This window comes from Neophocaena asiaeorientalis, unplaced genomic scaffold (genome assembly GCF_003031525.2).
Source record: "Neophocaena asiaeorientalis asiaeorientalis breed wild unplaced genomic scaffold, Neophocaena_asiaeorientalis_V1.1 scaffold39, whole genome shotgun sequence".
NCBI classification, from domain to species: Eukaryota; Metazoa; Chordata; class Mammalia; order Artiodactyla; family Phocoenidae; genus Neophocaena; species Neophocaena asiaeorientalis.
The window spans coordinates 5,358,054-5,381,702 of NW_020175670.1; the positions used below are offsets into that span (position 1 = coordinate 5,358,054).

General features: G+C 40.2%; 1 protein-coding gene across 13 annotated transcripts in view; it reads left to right on the forward strand.

Moving 5' to 3' along the window:
* Nucleotides 1-23,649, forward strand: part of APBB2 (amyloid beta precursor protein binding family B member 2) — a 369,238-nt gene that overhangs the window by 177,431 nt on the left and 168,158 nt on the right. For all 13 annotated transcript variants that reach the window (XM_024731651.1, XM_024731661.1, XM_024731662.1 and 10 more), the window contains one exon: nucleotides 3,632-4,447. In XM_024731651.1, the coding sequence (XP_024587419.1) occupies nucleotides 3,632-4,447 (816 nt within the window). The remainder of the gene's footprint in view (nucleotides 1-3,631; nucleotides 4,448-23,649) is intronic.

Genomic DNA, 23,649 nt, shown 5'->3' on the forward strand with positions numbered 1-23,649 from the left:
GGGGGGGCTGGGGTTTTGGGGTTTTTTTTTTTTTTTTTTTTTTTTTTTTTTTTGCGGTACGAGGGCCTCTCACTGTCGCGGCCTCTCCCGTTGCGGAGCACAGGCTCCAGACGCGCAGGCTCAGCGACCATGGCTCACGGGCCTAGCCGCTCCGCGGCATGTGGGATCTTCCTGGTCCAGGACACGAACCCGTGTCCCCTGCACTGGCAGGCGGACTCGCAACCACTGCGCCACCAGGGAAGCCCATTCTGGGCTTTTTAAAAAGCTCCCCAGGGTATGCATGCAGCTAGGGTTGGAGAAATCCCTTGTTCCTGTCACACCTGTTCCCTTACCTTTCAGAGACCTCTGACCCCTTGGCCTTTGCCTTTTCTCCTAGCTCTTCACCCTCTTCCCGGCTCTGTCTCCTGCCCTCCTCAGGCCAGATCCTGGAGTGCATTCCTCACTGTTCACATCTGACACCTTAATCATGTCCCTCTCTGTGCCTATTTATTTCCTTTTTAAAAATCCCATTCCAAAGGTTGCCTTTTCATTTTCTGTGTGACTTAACTTCTCTCAGTATGACAATCTCTAGGTCCATCCGTGTCACTGCAAATGGCATTATTTTTTTACTTTTTTATGGCTGAGTAATATTCCATTGTATATTTGTACCACATCTTCTTTATCCATTCCTCTGTTGATGGACATTTAGGTTGCTTCTATGTCCTGGCTATTATAAATAGTGCTGCAATGAACATTGGGATACCTATATATTTTCGAATTACAGTTTTCTCCAGAAATATATCCCCAGGAGTGGGATTCCTAGATCATATGGTAGCTCTGTTTTTAGTTTTTTAAGGAATCTTCATACTGTTCTCTATAGTGGCTATACCAATTTACATTCCCACCAACAGTGTAGGAAGGTTCCCTTTTCTCCACACCCTCTCCAGCATTTATTGTTGTAGATTTTTTTGATTCTGACCAGTGTGAGGTGATATACCTCACTGTAGTTTTGACTTGCATTTCTCTAATAATTAGTGATGTTGAGCATCTTTTCATGTGCTTTTTGGCCATCTCTGTGTCTTCTTTGGAGAAATGTCTATTTAGGTCTTCTGCCCATTTTTTGTTTGGGTTGTTTGTTTTTTTGATATTGAGCTACATGAGCTGTTTGTATATTTTGGAGATTAATCCTTTGTCCATTGCTTTGTTTGCAAATATTTTCTCCCATTCTGAGGGTTGTCTTTTCATCTTGTTTATGGTTTCCTTTGCTGTGCGAAAGCTTTGAAGTTTCATTAGGTCCCATTTGTTTATTTCTGTTTTTATTTTCATTACTCTAGGAGGCGGATCCAAAAAGATCTCGCTGCGATTTATGTGAGAGAGTGTTCTGCCTATGTTTTCCTCTAAGAGTTTTATAGTATCCAGTCTTAACACTTAGGTATTTCATCCATTTTGAGTTTATTTTTGTATATGGTGTTAGAAAATGTTCTAATTTTATTCTTTTACCTGTAGCTGTCCAGTTTTTCCCAGCACCACTTATTTAAGAGACTGTCTTTTCTCCACTGTATACTCTTGCCTTCTTTTTCTTAGATTAGGTGACCATAGGTGCATGTGTTTATCTCTGGACTTTCTATCCTGTTCCATTGATGTACATTTCTGTTTCTGTGCCAGTGCCATACTGTTTTGATTACTGTAGCTTTGTAGTATAGTCTGAAGTCAGGGAGCCTGATTCCTCCAGCTCTGTTCACTCAGAGTTTTTATCTGTCACATCCAGGGTATAAAAGCTACTTAAATATTAACTCACCAAGAAATTTTGATGGTATTCTTTCTTAAAATGTTTATAATTATAAGCAGAGTAAAAAAAAAAATTCTCCCTAATAACATTGCTAGGATATAGTATCTAACATCGTAAAATAGCCTCATAGCAATTTTTTTGCCATACCTTCTAAAAAGCCAGCAGATTGCCAGATTTTTTATAATAATGTCACTCTAAATACCCAGAAGTCTAAGTGTAATTTTCTCTTGTGTGCCTGTGTTATGGTTGTGTATCTCAGGGAAAACTTCATGTGGGTTCAATATGGACCCTTTTCATATCAAATGCTGCTCTGGAGTGAGGTTGAATTATAAATTGAAATATGTTTTCTGTAAAATGGTAGTAGTAGCCAAAATAGTATACATTTTTGTTTAAAATTTAGTCATCAGAATAGTGTTTAAAAGGGAAAAACAAACCAGATTCTCAATGAAGCCCAAGTGCAGTAGGTGCTGGGTAAGCTGGAATCCTTATAAATAATAATTCTAAAGAACGGGGCCCAAAGTCTAACCACTTTGGGTTACAGCCTTAGCTATCTCTGTGGGCCATATGGTCATTCTGTCGTAAATATGGACGCTGCCTGGAGTGTACAGATGTTCCCTAGCTTCCAAGAAGCACACAGACTCTAGAATCAGTGGGTGACTCTTTTCTAAAATAGCTCATCCTGAGTATCGGATGATGGAAAGGGATACCTCTAAGCTTCCGAACAGTAGAACATTCTTACCTTCCTTCCCTGCGGAGGTCTCTGTTTTGCCTGGTGGAGGAAGAGGGAGTTGTCATAGTACAATTTCAGGAATGTTGGGAGCTGTGCTTTGGTTCATCTACTGCTGGTGTAGAGCCCACGGAGGTCTCTGGAGGGCAAGGGATCAGATAAGAAAGAAGTCATTCCTTATAGACTGAGAAATCTGAAACCTTAGAAATTCTTGCTGATGAATTTTATTCCCCTCTAGTCCGAGAAACCTTTCTGTCTTTCTAGCAAGAGACGCATGGAACAAATCACTGATGGTGTGAACAATATTTGAGATAAATGCAACTGTCAGATAATTTCCTAGGAGTTCTGCAAGGGCTTGTGGTGACTGCAAACCGCTGAGTCTGTGTTTTAATTCAGTGGAATATGTTCAGACTCCTTTGGGGAGTCTAACACATCTTTAGCCAAGGGCTCAATGCTACATTATTAGTAATAGTTTTATGTGAGTATGCATGTTCTTGAGCAATTAAGCCATTTCTGCAAAATTTCTGTTTAGTACAAACAGTAAGCCCAGGTCAGAAATGTTCACAAGACATTATCAAACTCTAATGGAGGTTTGATTTTTCCTGGTGTTCAGAACACAATTTCTAGACATGGTGAAGAAAAATTACCTTGGATGTATGGTGCTTCATTGAACAGTGACCTTTCAGGTTAATTAAGAAAGCTGGAGCCCCAGAGGATTTTTGAGCAACTTTTTTGTTGCCTGAGGGAACGACAGAATAGAAATGTGATGTAAATGTTTAGCAAGGGGATGATTTGCAAGGTTGTGAAAAAGCGAAGACCAGCTGCTGGAAGAAAATGCTTTTATATGATTTCAAAAGAGAGATACTTTTTTACTTTAAGTAAAATGTGGACCCTCAGACCTCCTAGTTTTTCTATAAATTGGCTTTTGTGTATTCACATTAAGCCTTTTATTTGCTCCTGTTTAATGTATGAGCAAACGTTGAAAAGAGAGAGGAAAATGGGTCCCTTCTACAAAACTGCAACGGAAGCATTGGTTCTTTCAATTTTCTGTATAGAAATGTTTGCTCACTCTCTATGCTAAGTAGTTTAATCATGCCAGGCGTCTAATGACCAGTTTTCTTTTTTTTTTTTTCCAGCTGACTCAGGTGTAGACACTTTGGCAGTGTTTATGGCCAGCAGCGGAACGACAGACGTCACGAATCGGAATAGCCCGGCCACACCACCAAACACCCTTAATCTCCGTTCCTCGCACAATGAATTGTTGAACGCTGAAATAAAACACACAGAAACCAAGAACAGCACACCCCCCAAATGCAGGAAAAAATATGCACTAACTAACATCCAGGCGGCGATGGGCCTCTCGGATCCGGCCACACAGCCCCTGCTGGGAAATGGCTCTGCCAACATCAAGCTGGTGAAAAATGGAGAGAACCAGCTCCGGAAGGCTGCAGAACAAGGGCAGCAGGACCCCAACAGAAACGTCAGCCCCACTGCAGTCATCAACATAACTTCTGAGAAGTTAGAAGGTAAAGAGCCCCACCCACGGGATTCCTCGGGCTGCGAGATTTTACCCTCCCAGCCCCGAAGAACCAAGAGCTTCCTGAATTACTATGCAGACCTGGAAACCTCAACCAGAGAACTCGAGCAGAACTTGGGAAACCAGCATGGGGCTGTGGAAGAGAAGGCCCAGCCAAGCCAGAGCCAGGCCTCCACCGTCGCTGGGAATGGCGACTTACTGCTGCAGAAACCAAACAGACCCCAGTTCAGCCCTGAAGATGGCCAGATAGCCACCGTATCATCCAGCCCGGAGACCAAGAAGGATCACCCTAAAACGGGGGCCAAAACTGACTGTGCACTCCACCGGATCCAGAACCTGGCACCGAGCGACGAGGAGTCCAGCTGGACGACCCTGTCCCAAGACAGTGCCTCCCCCAGCTCCGCAGATGAGACAGGTACCTGGGAAAGGTGTAGCCTACGGTGGCCACTTTCTTTTGGTGTTTTCCCTTATTGATGGAATTAATCTCTACACTGACCCCCTCCCCCAAATTTTCATCTGCAGGTAGAGAAGAACATGAGCCTCTTGGGGTAAAATTGGGCAATTTGTGTGAAAATATCATTAGATTCCTCAGCGGTTTCATTTTGATTCATACATAAGTTGTTTGTCCCGGGAAGCATTTTTGTAAAAGAAATAGCTCCCCGGTGTTAAGTACAGTAAAACATCACCTATTTAGCAACTATACTGCCAGTGGTTAGGTGAACTATTTCTATATACTATGTAGAAATGCTGGGTTTTGTTAAGGAAAATAATAAAAGGGAGACACTTGCCGGGGGCAAGATATAACCTGAAAAAGAGAACCAAGTATTTTAAAATTCTCTAGAAAAACTTTATTTACGCTCAAGCTGATGAAAAGTTTAAGGTTTAAAAAGTTGAAAGTCTACTCATTAAAGACATTTCCTTTTTGACCTTTACTGGGGAACATTTTATTAGCCTTGTTCAAGTGATATTTGAAAGTGAGAAAGTAGTGTTTCTTTTAACATATATTTAGAAGTTTTGGATTTTAACTAGTCTAGTTGAGACCAGTCTCTCCTAACTTTTGTCTATATTTTGTAACATCTTTGGATTTTTCAGAGGAGTGAAAATTGTCACAGAAATGAACAGGGTCCTAAAAATCAGCTACTTTTAATCTTATCTTCTCATAGCCCCTATTTTACTGATCATGAGGTTAAAAGACTGGAGAACTGTATTGTGTCTGAATTCACTGTAAACAAGCGTTCACAAAGGCTTATTTCTTTAACCTAACCCTGCCTCTGGTGGATCCCAGGGCTCTGTTAATGTGATACAGATGTAACAGATAGAACCACCAGGGAAGGAACTGACATTTTCCCCACCTAAGGCAGAGAAATTACAAGGTCTACAGATGGGAAAAGAGGAGAAAGTAAGACATTAACTTGTTTAAAAAAAACAACAAAAAAAGTGGTTTTGAAGTGCCCTTTAAAACCAGAGTGCTTTAAATGATAGATTTTATCAGCCTCCTGTAGCTGGATATGGCAGTAGGGAGGTTGAGATGAGCCCATTTCATCTCAGAAATGCCTGGATCTGCACATTATTGGAATCATAATTATGTATAGTAATGTCACTGAGTTCACAACTCTCTATTACTTTTCACATTTAGAGACTTCATATCCTGTAGCCGATGGACACTGTCACCTGCTAGTGTTTGAATCTATATAAATGGCTCCTTGAGTGTCTCACATTCAAACTCAACCTCGTGTGTTCAGCGCCCTCCACTGAGGCCACACTGTCTTCCTCACGTCGTGGCAGCCTTTCTGCTGCTCTTCCAGGCCCTGTGCTCCCTTTTGTAGCTATATTTTTAATTTTACTGAAAGGTATTAAGTAACAGTAAAGTCTCCTCGGTTCCTCACTCTGGCCCCCTTTTTTCCAGTGACAACCACTACTTTTTTTTTTTAGTTTTTTTTTTTTTTCAGAAACCATTTTAGGCATGTACCCACATTTATAGTAAATATTAAAATTTACCCAAAATTTATAATGATATTTTTAAAGAGTCCTTACCATTTAGAGATACATACTAAAATATTATAGTATAATATAATATATTATACTATAATATTGTATATGGGATTTTGCCCATAAGCTGATCCTTGTTAAAGGTGGGTACATAAGGGTTTATTATTCTGTTCTCTCTCATTTTGTATGTTTAAAAATTTCCACAGTAAAAATTAAAACAAGAAAAAAATGGACACATTACATATTTTATAAATGCTTTGCTTTTTCCACCACAGTATATATTTTGCAAATCAATTCGTATCAGGATATAGCATTTTTCTACCTCAGGCTGAATTTAAGTATTAAGCATGCTGTTCCACCCTCTTCAAGCTCCATGATTTATTTAATGATTCCCTCGCTGCTGAGTATTTAGGGTATTTCTATCCCTGGCGCCTTCACTTACTGAGTGCTGGTGTCAAAAAGGGCTGGTGGTGAGCGCCAAGTTTATTTTTTATTTTATTTATTTATTTATTTGGCTGCATCAGGTCTTAGTTGCAGCATGCGGGACCTTTTGTTGTGGTGCGCAGGCTTCTCTCTAGTTGTGGCGTGAGGGCTTCAGGGCGTGCGGGCTTAGTTGCCCCGCGGCATGTGGGATCTTAGTTCCCAGACTAGGGATCGAACCCACGTTCCCTGCATTGGAAGGCAGATTCTTAACCACTGGACCACCAGGGAAGTCCCAAGAGCACCAAGTTTAAACTGTACCTGTACACTGGCTTGGTCCACTGCCACTCTCTCCAGGGGGCCTTTCCAGGGTGCCCTCAGCTCACCACTCATTTGCTCGGTGTCCTGGTGTTACTTGCTGCTGGGGTTTCTCTACAGAACCCATTACAGGGCTTGGCATGTGATGTGAACTGGATTAGAGTTTTCTGACATGTTGAGAGGATACATTCATTTTTCATTCTTAAAGTCGCTTTTGAAGACCTTGAGTTTTAGAGTAAGGATGGCAGTATGGTGATGGCCCGTAATGGCTAGCTAAGGATAGACATTTTGAATCAGATGTGCTTGAAAAAGTGTGTTAGCTGTGACCCAACTCTCTGAAGCTGTGAGATTGAGTTTTTTACAAATGCTAGAAGCCATCCCTTCAAAATCATCACTTCGGGATCTTTATTTCAGCTTAATGCAATGCCTCAGAATATTAACAATATTTGGGAATTCTTTTGGAATTTCCTTAGAGCCAGTTGTGAACTCCAACTGAAAAGACACCTCTTTACTTCATGATCACACAGATCACATGAATTAGCGCGTACAATAAAATAATTGATTATTCAGCATTGGTATTTTTTTTGAGTTCCTCTTTCCAGTGAAACATACTGTTAGTGTTCACAATGATCACAGTCATTTTTTTTTTTTTTTGGCACACCATGTGGCACGTGGGATCTTAGTTCCCCGATCAGGGATCAAACCCATGCCCCCTCCATTGGGAGTGTGGAGTCTTAACCACTGGACTGCCAGGGAAGTCCCACAGTCAATTTAAATTAAACACTTCCAATGGTGAAGTCATTATTATATATGTTTTATATAGTATATATGAGTTTTTATATATATATATGTAAAATAAACACAAAATACTAATTGTTGAAAGAAAAGAAATAAGTGCAAGTATTTTGTAAGATACTAGTATGCAGCACCGTGTACATACTTGTTTATTCACTGTGTGCTAAGCAAATATTCATCACAGTGGTGTACGTTGTATGACTAAATCTTGACCCAGTTATCTTTGGATTGTAGACTGTGCTTTGGGGAGCCTGGAAAAATAAATAGACTCATTTCTACCTTAGGGGCACGCTTTCCAAGTTATAAAATATTTTTATAAAATGCTATTTATAAAATAAAATGCACTGCCCAGCCCAGAGATTGACCACTTTCTATTTCCCTTTCTTTCCGAATTGCCCAGGTCGGCATGTTAGTAACTTTCTTTGCACAGTCAATCGTGTATATATGTTTCTCCTCTTTTCCTCCTATGTCTCTGTCCTTTGAGAAGCAAGAGGTTAGTAGAAGCGGGGGCTGGCGGGGAAGCATCAGCGGAATTACTGAGTTTCATAGGAATTATGAAAAGTTCAAAAGAATGCTCTGACCTGGATTCTAAAAGAAAGTGTTGCATCGTTTTGGTACTTGAAAGTGGGAACCTTAAGTCTGTTCAGGTTTTGCCAGAGATGCAGTCCCCTCAGTGGCCCCAGGTAAGCATGATGGCTCAGTTAAATATAGGTTGGTCAGGTTGTGTGTAGTCTTTCCATTAATCACCTGGTGTTTTATGTTTGCTTCATGAAAACTTTGGAAAGACACAACATTCTGATACTTACTACCAGGGTACCTAGTTTATAGCAACAGGTAACTTAGGTTTAATTTGGGACTTAATAAAATTGAAGATACAAAGTATGAAATTGGGTGGATCTTGTGGAATAGCCATTTCAAAATTAGGTTCATTACTAAAGTGTACAAAGGCAGAATATACACCGAGAAAATCAAATCTAGGTGGTGCAACAGTGGGCCCAATGCTGCATTAATTTATCATTGAGAGGATGGGCTCTAGAGTCAACTTCCTGAGTTCAAACCTCAGCTGGGTTCCATGTAGGCAATTTGCATAGCCTTTCAACTGTAAAATGGCGGTGCTAGTAGGGTTTTAGCATAGATCTGTTGTGAAGATTAAGTGAGAGCATCTTTGAAGAGCTCTTAGAACAGTGTCTGGCATATAGCAAGAGCTTAATAAATATTAGTGCTTATCATTATTAGTGATAATCATTATCCGTACAGCAGTGAGATAAAAGTTTACTTCTCTCTTAATTACGGATTACCTATATTTTGGGCTCTGATTTTATTACATATTAAAAAAAATTTTTTTAATTGGAGTGTAGTTGCTTTACAGTGTTGTGTTAGTTTCTGCTGTACAGTGAAGTGAATCAGCTTTATGAATACATATATCCCCTTTTTTGGATTTCCTTCCCATTTAGGTCACCACAGAGCGTTGAGTAGAGTTCCCTGTGCTATACAGCAGATTCTCATTAGTTATCTGTTTTATACATAGTGGTGTATATATGTCAATCCCAGTCTCCAAATTCATCCCACCCCACCCCCCTTTCCACCCCTGGTCTGCATACGTTGGGCTCTGATTTTGGTTAGGACTTTCTGCATCTTCTAAGGGCAGGGATTGGTTTGTCTTCATCTTTATGCTGTCAGTGCCTGAAATATAGCAGGTAAACTTAGTAAATAAATAATGACTAATTGAATAAAAATGAAAGCTATCTACATATATCTCCAAATGGCCCTGATGTGTTGAGTAAATCATTTAATATTATATTTTAATCAATGCCTGATTTTGATATTGGGTACATATTTTTAACTTAATTGATGATATTGCCTCACAGTGGAGGGGGGATACTGATTAACAAATTTCTGGGGAAGGCACAGTGAAATTCTGGGTGCCAGGTCTTGTTTGTGATACTCTCTCACACTCAGGTGGCCATGCTGGGACTTGAACCAAGATCTTTGGACCTAGCATCCAGCGCTTTTCCACTGTATCATAGTTCTGAGACCTAGGCTAGTGGCACCAGTGGCTGAATACATCAGACTTTATCCACTTCAACTAGATTATCCTGATAATCTGAAAAATAGAAAATTATATTTTAGAGAACCTTTCCATTCCTGTAAACAATTGAGTTTTAGCTCAATTTTCATCTTCTCTGTGAAACCTTTCTAGACCCTCTGAGCTGTTGAAAGTCCTTTTTCTGTACCTCAAGGAAATATTTCCAATTCTCTGTTATCACATTCCTCTCAGCAGTTTGTAACCTTACTGGAAAGTTTTTGTTTAGACTTGGAGCTCCATGAAAGTAGGAGCTAAGTCTTCATTACGTGTGGATGTGAACCTCTTCACACAGTACGTAACACATAGTGACAGGCTCCATAAATGTTATCGGTTTGCTGGTTGGGTAGATGGAGCTGGACCACAGACATGCATACTTTGAGGTTTGCTACATCAGTACAGCTTTAGAAATAGAAAAGGTAAGCACAACTTGTATAAAATAATTGTTCAGAACACCTGGATACGGTGATTCTTATTTGTATTCTAGGCTCCAGGGAGGGACGAAGAGTTGGGGCCAGTAGTTCGGTGTGTCACAAACGTTCTTTGTGTTTTGAGTTTTTAAGTCTACAAGTCAGAATAGCCAGGGTTAAGGAAAAGGACCATTTTGTTTTCACTTACCTTCACACTTTGCCTTGCATTGTAAGGTGAACCATGTTGCTCGAGAGTTTGAATCCTTTGCTGTCTTAAGTTGATTGGTTTCCATTCTTGAGGCAAGCAAAGTGGAACTCTTTTGCAAGTTGGATAGCTGGTGAGGGCAAAAGCCAAGGCACAAACCTAATTCTGTCAACACAATTGGCAGCACTAATTATTTCTGGCCTTAGCTAGCTTAAGAGTGTTAGAGCTTTGGATAAGTTTATATTATTAACTTTCCGAAACGTCTTCTAGATGTTCATTTTATGTGGAATGGATTTTGGTAATTTCAACCATGAATTACTTTTAAATTGCTTTTTGAAAGCTCCCATCCCTTTAAAAAAAAATTCCAGGATATGGAAAAGACCCAGTGTTCAGCTGGTTTGTCCTGCTGAATTACTTTTAATCTTTCAAACACCCTTTAGTGATTCACTAGCCTTCTTGTCTTGTCTTCTCAGTTGAGCGTTCCCTGATGTGACAGGAGGAATTCAAGAAGACAGATGTGAGATGTTTCCAAAATAGCTTGAACACATAGTTCTGGGATGGATGGTGTGATTTCCAAATCAGATTTTAGTATCTCAGGAGTAAGATGTATAAAAAGATTTTTTATCTCACCTCATGAACTTAAGGGAAAAAATGATTTTGCTCAATTAATTATTTTTGGAAAGTTCTAGAAACAATTTATATTCAGTTGAATGATAGGATAGGTTTTGGTTGCCTTCCATTATAATGTATTATACTGGGTACTTCAGGGTACACAAAAAATTGAATACAGTGCTATGAGTGGCAAAAGAAGTCTACCAGTCTAGTAGTGAACACAAGACCGTTGATATATTCAAGATGGAACCAGGAAGGAGCCATGAGATGGTGGAATGTTGTGGGGTAAGGAGAGCTTAGAGGAGGAAGAAACTTTGGGATATGGAAGCTCAGGCATCGAAGTTATCTGTGCTGGAGATTAAATAAGTTTTCAACAGATGAAGATGTGGGGAGATCATTGCCCTTCAGAGCTGTTAAAAAAGTAAGGAGTCCTGGGCTTCCCTGGTGGCGCAGTGGTAGAGAGTCCGGCTGCCGATGCAGGGGATACGGGTTCGTGCCCCTGTCCGGGAAGATCCCACATGCCATGAAGCGGCTGGGCCCGTGAGCCATGGCCGCTGAGCCTGCGCGTCTGCAGCCTGTGCTCCGCAGCAGGAGAGGCCACAACAGTGAGAGGCCTGCGTACCGCAAAAAGAAAAAAAAAAAAAGTAAGGAGTCCTTTTCTTTTTTTAAATTAATCACTGAAGAAGTGTAATTCATGATTTTTTCCCCCACTCTTACGTCTGCTTTACTGGCATCTTGAAATTAAAAATTTTAGAACCTAGTTTGGCAGGTTGCTTGGCTTCTGGGGAGAGGGAGTGGACAGAGACAGAGAGTGGCTGCTTAGGAAATGACTGGTTGGAGTCCTCTAGTAGTCCTGCGTGAAGTGCTCCCAGAAGTACTAGTGATGCCTCCTTGGAGGAGGGCATGTCGCCTCTAAGATTGTGACTCAGTGGGATCACAGAGACAAAAATACTACCAGCCACTTTCAGAAATTTTCTAGTCAAATTTCATCATGAACATTCTGCCCTGACCCACTGTCCTCACAAAAGAACCTTAAGTTAATAAACTTAATGGTTTGTTCACCATTGCTTTGTTTTAATTCATCCATTCATTTTTTCATTTGTTAATTCATATATATGTACTCATGCCAATTATTTTTTTAATGTCTACTCTGGGGACTGTGCTAGGTGCCCCAGACATAGAATTAAATTAGAACCAGTCTGTGACCTCAGATAGCTCACCTACACTTTCCTGTCTCCATGGAAGACGTCCCCACCATCTGAAATGCGTCCCTGGGTTCTTTGTCCCATTTCACACGGCATGCCTCAGGAAGTACGGAAAGATAAAGCCCATCCCCAGATCCTGGGTAGTGTAAGTTTACAAGCAAAGAAGAGAAGAAGGTGTTTAGATGTTATATTAGTTTCTCAGGGCTGCTGCAACAAATTACCATACACTTTGTTTTAAGCCTTCCCTGGTGGCACAGTGGTTGAGAGCCCGCCTGCCAATGCAGGGCAAGTGGGTTCGAGCTCTGGTTTGGGAAGATCCCACGTGCCGCAGAGCAACTAAGCCCGTGTGCCACAGCTACTGAGCCCGCATGCTACAGTAACTGAAGCCAGCGTGCCTAGAGCCCGTGCTCCACAACAAGAGAAGCCACAGCAATGAGAGGCCTGCCCACCGCAGTGGGCAGTGAAGAGTAGCCCCCGCTTGCCGTAACTAGGGAAAGCCCACGAGCTGCAGCGAAGACCCAGTGCAGCCAAAATTAAATAAATAAAATAAATAAATTAAAAAAAAAACATACCATACAGGCTTAAAACAAAGAAATTTATTCTCACAGTTCTGGAGGCTAGAAGTTTGAAATCAAGTTATCAGCGAGCTTATTCACCCTCTAAAGGCTCTTTCCTTGCCTCTTCTAGGCTTCTGGCGGGTCCTGGCAATGCTTGGCATTCCTTGGCTTATAGCTGCATCACTGCAGTCTCTGCCTGTGTCTTCGCATGGCCTTCTTATAAGGACAGCAGTCGTTGGATTTAGGGCCCACCCTAATCCACTGCGACCTCACCTTAACTAATTATATCTGCAAAGACCATGTTTCCAAATAAGATCACATCCTGAGGTTCTGAGTGGATATGAATTTTAGAGGAATACTGTTCAACCCAGTACAAATACCTTCGTAGATAATTCCTTAATATCTGCAACACAGAGGAGATGTGAAAGGATATTTGCAGAAAATTTGTGTTTAAATTTTTCAGGAAGGAAAGTTAATACTTGCAGATACTGTCAGAATTGACAAATGAATAGAGTTTGCTGCAGAGGACCTCGAGATAGTTTTGGTTGCCTTCACCCAAATTCTTCTTCTATGAAGGAACTTAGTGTGGACCTGTTACTGGTGAATCTGAAACCATAAACCCAACTGAGATTGGGAATGAGTATGGGAAGGGCAGGAAAATGTGATAAAGACACTGTAAAGCTTCACATTTAGCAGTCTGGCTCGGTTCTGAACAGGATGGTTCAGGGAACTTGGCAATATGGCGATGGTGTTATTCCTTTGGATCAAAGCTTAAAAACAGACAGACAGGGATATTAGCAACAGCCATGCTTTTCTTACCTCTGTTTAATAGACATTGCTTACCAAACATAGAGTATGTTCTTAGGAGCTATGCAGAATATCAAAGAAAAACTATGACCCTAACTTTAGGGCAATGCAAAGGCAATATGATGCCATGAAAGTTTCAGAGATCACAAATGCACAGCGCTGGGGAGTGCGCAGGAAGCCTGCAGACAGGTTTTGTCTAGCACATGATGTTTTGAATTAGATGCCAATGCTTAGAAATTGGGAGCTTTTACATAGAAATATGGGTTTCCCCTTTCTTTTCTAAATCCAGAAATCTCATAACACTGGGCTCAAATGCCATGGAGGCCCCAGTCAGTGGCAGCCCTTTAGATGGGTCCTGCCTTCTGGGGGCTCAAGGCATTAGGCCTGTGGATTCCTGCTCTAAGTGTCAGCCATCACACACACATGAAAGTATTATAGTAGAAAGAACTAGGCTTGGTTGGTCTTGCCTGTTACAGCTGCATGCAACTGTAATGCTATATAGTAGCAGCATGCTTGCACCTGCAGACTTCTTTTTGTTTTGTTTTTGTTTTTGTTTTGCGGTACGCGGGCCTCTCACTGTTGTGGCCTCTCCCGATGCGGAGCACAGGCTCTGGACGCGCAGGCTCAGCGGCCATGGCCCACGGGCCCAGCCGCTCCGCGGCATATGGTATCTTCCTGGACCGGGGCACGAACCTGTGTCCCCTGCATCAGCAGGCAGACTCTCAACCACTGCGCCACCTGGGAAGCCCCCTGCAGACTTCTTTTAATCATAGTCATCCTAGTCTCAGTCCCATGCCTTCTGGTAGCATTATAAAGTGTGACATGAACTGTTAAGCAAAACATGCTTGAAAATTCCAAAGACATCTTTAGATGACTTCTCAGAGTTCTCCATCTGTTAATCTGGTTAAAGGAGGGAAAACATTAGCTTTTCAAAAGCTAGGTTGTAGGTGGTTCATAAATTTTGTGCTTCAAGTCTGGCTCAGTTAATACACCCAGTTTGCTTCCATAAATGTGAGGGTAGTTACCAATTACCCTTATAATTTTTATATTGTGTTTCCCTTTCAGATCCCTTGGGTTCAAAGCAGTGAAATAAAATCTTCCTATTTGAACAGATTTGACTAGAAAATTGAATCATTTAACTATTAGAAAATCATATGTGGTCAGCATTCCATGTGTAAGGGTTCAGAACGTGAGAGGACGGGATAACTCCAGCTCTAAAACATTGTTGTCAGTATCTAAGAGAGGAGGTGATATTTACTACTACGTGAGCTTTCTTTTTTTTCCCATTTTGTTCTGCCTTCTATAGATTTACTCTTGAATATGATTGAGTTTAATCTTTGAAAGGATTCTTCTTTAATATCATTAAGGACATTGTTAGGTGATCATTCTTCCTCAGCATAATTTGCAGAAGTCTTCATATAGAACTGTACTGAATTGGTACACCTAGGATATTATAAAGGTAGATCTCCATCCTGTAAGTGGCTTGTTTAGGAAGCTGATTTTGGTCTGTTATTTTTTTGTTACCAGGACACTTTTTTTCTCATACACATGGTAGTGTACGTGAAGGTTAGGTATACAAGACGGCTGGCCCATAAAAGCCTGGCCCATAAAGTGAAATAGTAGAACTGTAGGACCTTTTCTCAGCATGTTCTAGAAGAAAAGGTGGTCATAGTTCTATGTGATTTTGTCAGAAAGTGGGAGAATGGAGATGACCCCCAACTCCAAACCATTGGGAAATGGTTTTGGGAGGTGTAGCAAAGGAAGTTCAAGGGCTGAGGGTGGTGAGTTAGATACCTGGTAATTGGAGGCCCCCAGGGACACTTCTTTGTAATGGGCTTACTCCTCAGTTCCTACTTTTCTGTTTCTGCTCCAGGGATGTGTCCTTTGGGGGACCTTTGACCAACATTTCCTTTCATCCTTTGCTTACTATGGACAAAGAAGACATTCTATGACCTCCTGCCCTTCCTTTCTTTCCCTGGAAAAAGCATCAGCTTCTTTTCAGTGTTCCCTAGTGGCTTTCACCTTTTAGTCGATGTCTTGTCCCTCTGTCTCTTGTTTATTTTTCCCTCCACATGCTATGGAATAAGAGCCCTGAGTCAGTGAATGGACTCTCTGTATAATGTATCAGAGAGAAGCATTTTCATCTCAGGTCCGTTGTATCTTCAATGTAGTTAAGCATTATTGGGTTGGTAAAGTCTAGACTGTTTATTTTTAGGATACTTTTTAGTAAGGGTGATAAGTTAACCTTAATCTACTCACATACTTTCAGCTGATGAATGTCTACTGAGTTCCTAGTATGTGCAAGGAACTGAGCTAGTTCTCTGGGTGATTCCAAGATTGAGGCATAAGCTTTCATTCAAGGAACTCAGAGGCTCCTTCCTCAAGATTATTTTAAATCTCTGTCTTACCACTTTCTGGGCTTTAGAGTCAAACATTGACTCATCCCAGTTCCATCACTTTCTTAACCTCTGAGTCCCAAGTTTCTTATCTCTAAAGTGGGAATAATAATAGTACCGACCTTATAAAATTGTTACTTAAAGCCCTTGGTACAATAACTGGCTCACAGAAAGCATTTTTTGAAATGTTAACTGTCATTATATTCATTGTCTTATCTTTGCTACGAGATTGAAACCTTCTTCAGGGTGTAAACTGTTTTGCCTTTGTTGTTGTTGTCTTTAATCCCCAGAAATGACTCCATTTGATGGGTACTCATGTTTGAGTGACTGATTAGCATAATAGGTAAACTGTATTATTTATACTAGGAGTGCAACAAATTAAAGGTAATAGTTTACCTTCAAGAAGTTCCCAGTAATTAAGAGGATGCATAAATCCTCCGCTTCTCAAAGTTAACGTACAGGAAAATCTCCCGGGGATCGTGTTGAAATGTAGATTGTGATTCAGTAGGTTTGGGCTAGGGCCTGAGATTCTGCATTTTTAGCAAGCTCTGTCATAACTCTGGTGCTTGACTGCACGCTGAGTGGTAACACCGGACTGTAAACCACAGGAGGAAGGGTCCAGTCTGTTTTATTCACTGCTTTATCCGGAGCACACAGGGTAAACAGTGCCTGGTTTATACTTGTGTTAAAAGAATAACATAAGCATACCTCAAAACATAAGTAGTTGGTACCGGCTAGATTTTTGCCAAGTATGCAGAACAGATCAGGGTCATAAAGTTCCGGATAAGGTATTTCTTGACCTGGAGGGCTCTTGTGATACAAGAAGAGGACAAAATTGAAAGACAGATGGGGTTTGGAGAAATAAAGAAGTAGTGGGCACACGGAACAAAGAAACTGGAAGAAATCAAAAGAAGAGTTTGCTCTAAGGTGCTGTTCTCAAACTTTTTGGTCTTGGGGACCTCTTTACACTTTCAAAAATTATTGAGAACTATTAATTAAAAATTAAAAAGTAAATTAAAATTTTAATTAATAATTAAAAATTATTGAGACCCCAAAGGTCTTTGCTTATGTGGATTATATCTATAAGTGTTTATTTATTTAGAAATTAAAACAGGTATTTTTGAAAGTTACTTATTTAAAAAAGAATAAGAAACCCATTAATGTTAACAAAATAGGATGTTTTGTGAAGCACAACCATTTTTTCCCCAAAGCCAACAACAATTTATGAGAGAAGTGATCATTGTTTTATTTATTTGAAAATCTCTTTAGTGTATGGCTTAGTTGAAGGCATCTGGATTCTCTTATCTGCTTCTACCTTTAGTGTGTCTTAGTAAATTGTTTTGATTAAAGTAGATGGAGAAAATCCTTCCTACCTCTTACAGATATGTAGGCAGAAATAGCCTTTTCAGGCAATTATGGATTTTCTTTTTTTGATGTTACACCAAAACTTGGTGATTGGTAGTTTCCTAAAGGTTAGTTACAACGTAGAATCTGAAACCACAATAGTAAACTTTTTCGTCCTGTGTTGTATTAAAATCCATTGGTCTGTCATACATAATTTTGTAACATCATGCATTGGCAATTTGGAAAATGTTGGTTCAATGAGTTACGAAGATCTTCCAAATGTTGACACATTTCATTATACAATGTAAAAACATTACATTTGTTAATCTTACCACTCATCTCATCAGAAAAGTCGTTAATTATTGGGAAGCTGTCAAGCTCTCAGTGGTGGATACGGGTTTTTCCAAAATTCTAGTTTTTGCTTGAAGGCTCACATTTTGTCATTGGCAACAAATACTGTCAGTTGTTTTCCTTGAAGTGACAGGCTCACCTCATTTGTTTTGAGAAAATGCCTGCCAGGTACCCAAGTTCAAATAACCACAGTTTGTCTGTCAGTGGTTCTGTCAAGTAAAAAGAGTGCTGGTTCCACGTGCTTTTCCTTGAAACAACAATCATGCTTTTCTATGCAGCAGAAGTGCTCTATGCGTAATTACCTTAAAGAAGTGTATACGAGGGTTGAGATTTAATAAAATTAATAATTTTTACTCCTTCAACAAGGACATTCTTAGGTGAAACTGGCGTTGGTTTTAGTAGGAGTATGTAGTGTTAGGGAATGCAGTAATTAATAGTATAATTTGTGCCATTTTCTTGCTGTGTGCTGAGATGCCAGCAATTTTATATGTATTTTTTGCATCCTATCAGTTAAATGTCAACTCAGTGAAAAAGACTATAAACAACATCTTAGTATCATGAAAATAATTTTGACCTCAGAGATCCCCTGAAATCCCCTTGGGGAACTTATGCTCTCCATGAGAGGGTTAGTGCTTCCAGCAGTTTTGTTGGAGAGGAGAGTCTGTGAAGGATAATTGTGAGAGAGGTCAGATAGGTAGGTGGAGGCCAGATTGGAGAATGCTAACGCTTAATTGTGAACTTGCTTTTGTCAGCGAAACATGGCTGATGGTTATGAGAAAAGAAGTGCTATTTGCAGGGTGGAGTTTGGAGACGGTATATCTGACATTGGCGCCTAGAATATGTCAGAGGGTCAAATGAGGCAAGCAGTTATGAGAGTTTCACAGCAATCCATTTGAGACCATGAGGACTGGAGACTAGTAGCTTTACAAACAGAGCAGAGGTGGAAGAAAGGAATCTCTAGGATTTAGTGATAGATTAGATATGGGTGATGAGAGAGACAAGAGAATCAAAGATGTCAGATGTTCAGTTTGAAGACCAAGAAAATGCTGGTTTTCAGAAATAGTGAGGTTGGGAGGAGGAATTAGTTTTTGGAGAAGAATGCTGTTTTTGATTTTAGATGTATGAGTTTGTGACAGTGTGGGAATAGCCAGGGGGTAATGTCCTGAAGTTAGAGTTGTGGCTCTACTTGGACATAATTCTTCCACTATGTCTAGGACTTTTATATGTTCTTTTGGTGTGTCTAAGTATGTTTTAACCATACTTAGATTTAGAAGAGTGATAGGTTAAGGATGGAGTGGGAACGTGGGTGTCCTAACCAAGTTGGGTGGTATTAGAGGGTTGCCACAAAAAAAAAAAAAAAAAGAGAGAGAGAGAAAGAAAGCAAGCAAGCAAGAAAGAAAGAAAAGAAAGAAAGAAACCACTGAAATAGTTAATGATGGTTTGAACCAGGCTGCTCTTTTTTCCCATTTTAAATATTAAACATGGTTTAGCCATACTTCTAGAATAATGGCTAGCTATCTCATTCACTGGTGATTGAGCTGTTGAACAAAGGGGTGACCCATTCCATTTCTCTTATTTTTACTTCTCTGCAGTAAAGTTAAGGGGCCACAAGCATACTTTTCCACTCACAAGTTGACATTGAGGGTCTCTGCCAGGTAAGGCACCCAGCAGTCCTTACCTGAAGTGGTATTCGTGACCTTTCTAGCTGACAGGCTCTAAAAAGCAGATCTGTCTCTTAGGGATGGACTCATTAATCAAATTCATGAGACTGAAATACTACAGCAAAAATATCAGTTTAATTTCTGTTGAGAATGATCATTCTTCCAGGCACTGGATTTCTTGACATTATACAATCAATGCATACTCTCAGTGCCAGTGTATTATTTCCTAGTTAGAAATAATGATCACACGACCTGATTTGCCCTAAACTATATGACTAGGCATTCTTTCCCTCTAGACAACAGGAAACCCAGACATAAGCAGAAGTTTGCTTGGGGAACATGGTCTTAGCCAAAGGAGAGTCAGATGAAGCTCATGTTTAAATGGTATCAAACTGCAATGGCCTGATGTGTCCTGTGTTCCCTCCCTGTGGGATGATGCTACCATGGACCCAGAATCCTTGAATTGGCTAAGATGCTCTCTTGTTTGGAATTTGAGTCTATGGTCTGCTTTTTCTAAGCTATCTAGGTTTCTGACATAGGGTCTGCTTTAGTCCGGGCTTGCACTTGTGTTTAAAGTGCCATGTTCCTTTTAGAGTCAGTACTGCTCTGGCCAAAATTTAACAAGAATTATAATTCTAATGAAAAACGTGTAAAAATACGTTTCCTTTTAAAAAAAATCAGTGCTTTGTTTTTTTTTTGGTAGAAGCAGGAGGTGTTCTTAATTGCTGTAGGCTCCAGAAATTAAACCACTGGAAGCCTTTTCTCTGGCTCTTGACCCTGAAATGGGATCTGTGACATCAGCTTTGATGCCACATAAAGATTGAATATTTAAAATCCCCGCTCTGTCATTACTTAATGGGTGATTGTGGTTGAGTCACTTAACATCATGCGTTTCCCCCTCCATAAAATGGGGTTCATAGTAGTACCTGGCTCATGGATGGTTGCAAGGATTAGGTGAAGTAAGGCATGTGGAGCACCTGGCACAGTGCTGGATATGCGGTCAAAGAGGGACTAGGATCCCGTACACGAACAAACACAGAATGCTCTCAGATAAGCGCCGGAAGAGACGAAAATAGGCAGACAAGGATACGGTTCTTAATAAAGGCCTTGCAAGCGGAAGGCTGGCCTGCTTTCCGTCAGGCCCTACAGAGATTGGTTTGTGAGTCACTGCCCATGAGAATCAGCCTTAATTGAAAGGGTAGGGCGGAGGGGTGGGTCCTGAGAGTGGTGCAGTCCCCTGGGTCTGGGCATCAGGAGGTCTGGGTTCTGCCCTTGACACTCCCAGCCACAAGCCAGGGTTACGGGCACAGAATCCTGGTGTTTTTCCCCAGCCATCCCGTGCTCCTCATTGAACAATTTTTCCAAGTTTGGTTTACTCTTTTCCTCACTACTTATTCATGAGGCATCCCAGAATACTGTCCAGGAGATAATGAACGTGTTGTTTAATTATTTCAGAAGAGGAATCTATAGCTGCTAAGATGAACTAAAAAGCTATGTTGATAACCAGTCAGACGAAGTATCATACTTTTCATTCACAAAAAGGTGTTCTGAGTATTAGCTGCAGAAAGTGTTAGCAAAGGTGCTTTATTTTTCATATCTTTTTACTTCGACAGCTTTCCCTCAGTTACTCTCAGTATGAGTTTGTGGTATGTGCATGTGTGGGAGAGAGACAGAGGCAGACAGAGACAGGATAAAACAAACGTTCTCTTGGTTGTAGAATGCTGTCGCTGGTAGCGTTTATAACTTTCTAGTTATAAACTAGATGGTCTGAACATCCTGAACATTCTCATAGAAGATTCTTAAGAGAAGCCTCAGCGCCCCCTTGTGAAAGGGTAAGATGAGTAGAATCCTCAGCTAAAAAATACCTTCTGTTGTTCTGCAGATTCTAAAAGAAACGTAGAAAACTGAGGGATAAGCTAAATTAGGGAAGGAGAATTTTCAAAGCTGTAAATGTAAAAGCCCGTCTGTTTTGTGAAGAGGGGTTAAAAAGTCTAGAGCGTATCTCTACATTTTGCTTCTCTCTCTGCTCATTTGCCAAAAACGAACAAACAAAATCATCTCACTTCAAACTCAGTATCAACAAGCAGGAGAAAATTGCTGGAGTTCAAACTCTGTGTATATTTTTTTCTGTGTTCTTTGCGTATGTTTTAAAAAAAAAGACATACTATATTATCCCTTCTATATTATCAACTCAAACACATGCCATACTTCATGTTTCCAAATATACTTTTTTTTTTTGTAAAAAAAATAAATGAACAGAATCATTTAGTATAAGTTACTCTGGACCACCATAATTTCATCTAAAGTGTTTTGAAGGTTATATTCTTACACTTAAGGAAAGAGCAGGTTAATATCAACAAGGGTATGAATGTTTCAAAATGCATGACGTTCTCCAGGGGACTTTTTATCAATACCAGAAAGCAAAATAAGAAACCTAAAAATCAGAACCTAATTTAAAATGACAATAAATCTGTGCAATCAGCAGACTAAATCCTCCACCCTCCTCTCACTATTCAGAATTCTCCCTGCTTCTTTCTCTTTTTCCCCCACTTGCCTCTGTAGAGCATATAAACCCTATTTAAATCTTTATGAGCTGAATCTCAGAGTCTTTGCTTTCCTTGGCACAAGTGGAAGAGAAGATGCCATATACAGTTTGGAGTAACATGGTGAAACATAGTTTTAAAATGATGAATGTAGTTTGGGATGAAATAAATCACTATTTAATCTGCATTACTTTGCCCACATGGATGCACTTGGACCCACCACTCATTTCCTGCATGATGGCATATTTGGACTGGATTCCATCAAGGCGAAGCATTTCCCCCAAGAGCTTGCCATAGTTCTGTCAAGAGCCTTCTGGGAGTCTGGAAGGTTTGGAATGGTAGGCTAATGAAATGCCGAGCTATTTGCTGAGTTCCTTTTTCTTTTCTGTTTTTTCTGGTATAAAATGTGGTTATGGCACAAGTGCTTTCGTGAGAAATGATTAACTTTGGATGAATTTCACCACTTGTTTTTGGCACTTTCGTAGAATGAACACTTGTCTCAGGTTAGACACCTGATACAGCTGGAATGTTCGCGTGATGCTGGGCAACAAACTAGGCAAAGTCTGTCAGTTTTAGGTTAAGTATTATTTTATAAAACAGTTTTTAGAGTTGGGTAAATTACATGTGTATTTAGTGGATTATGAAGGGAAAATGCATTCTGGGGGCATAGTGGAAAAAGAGTGGTATTTAGAGTCAGATATATCTAGGTTTCAAATCCCAGATCCGCTTCATTGTTCTGTGTCCTTGGGCAAGTTATTAGGCGTCTCTAAGCCTCAGTTTCTTCATTTGTAAAGTGGGTTGATATCACCTTCCTCATAAAGTTCCTGTGGTGATCGAATGAGCTAACAACATGTGGAAAGTGTATGTGCTAAAATATGTGCAAATTGTGTGTATATGTAAAGTATATTCCTGGCACATGGCAGGAATCAATAAATAGCTAGTTTCCCAAAATATTAGTAATGCTCATTGGTGATTCCTTTGGTCTGGTGTTAACATTGGTCTAAGCTATTATTGTAGAGCCAGCAGAATGGAACTTGCACTAGAATAGATTTTATGGGTCTGGAGCCTACTGCTTGCTCTGCCGAATGACTCTTATGTTGCTCAGGCTGCCTGTGTGCTGTAAGCTCCTCCTTCCCTGCCTGCCCTCCCCTGCCCCAGTCTGTAAGCCTGGCTCTGTTTAATGACGACGTGTTTCAGGCCTGCCTTCTAAGATGGCATTAGGATCCGCATTTCTTTCTAGGAAATCTAGAAACAACTTGCAAATTTTTTTCATTGTCCTTTCTGATATTTGAATATACATCGTGATCATATGTATATGTGTTTATAAACCCCACACATTTGCAGCATACTAGTATACTCTGTGCATAGATTCAACATACAAAAATAGAAATAAGTGGATATAATAACAAGTATAAATAGAAGATATACTTTCTTCATAATCCCGGTGGACTATCTTGCAGGTCTCCCATTTTTTAAAAAATTATGATAAAACACACATAACACAAAATTTGCCACCTTAACCATTTTTAAGTGTACAGTTCAGTTACATTAAGTACGTTCATATTTTTATGTGACTGTCACTGCCACCCATCCTTAGAACTCTTGTAAAACTGAAACTCTATATCCATTAAATAATAACCCCCTCATCTCCCCTCCCCTCAGCCCCTGACAACCACCATTCTACTTTCTGTCTCTGTGATTTTAACTACTCTGGGTGCCTCATATAACTGGAAACATACAGTGTTTATCTTTTGTGACTAGCTTATTTCACTTAGCATAATGTCCTCAAGGTTGAATCATGTCTAGCAAGTGTCAGAATGTCCTTCCTTTTTAAGGCTGGGTAATATTCCATCGTATGTGTATGCCATATATTGTTTATCCATTCATCTGTTGATGGACACTTGGGTTACTTCCACATTGT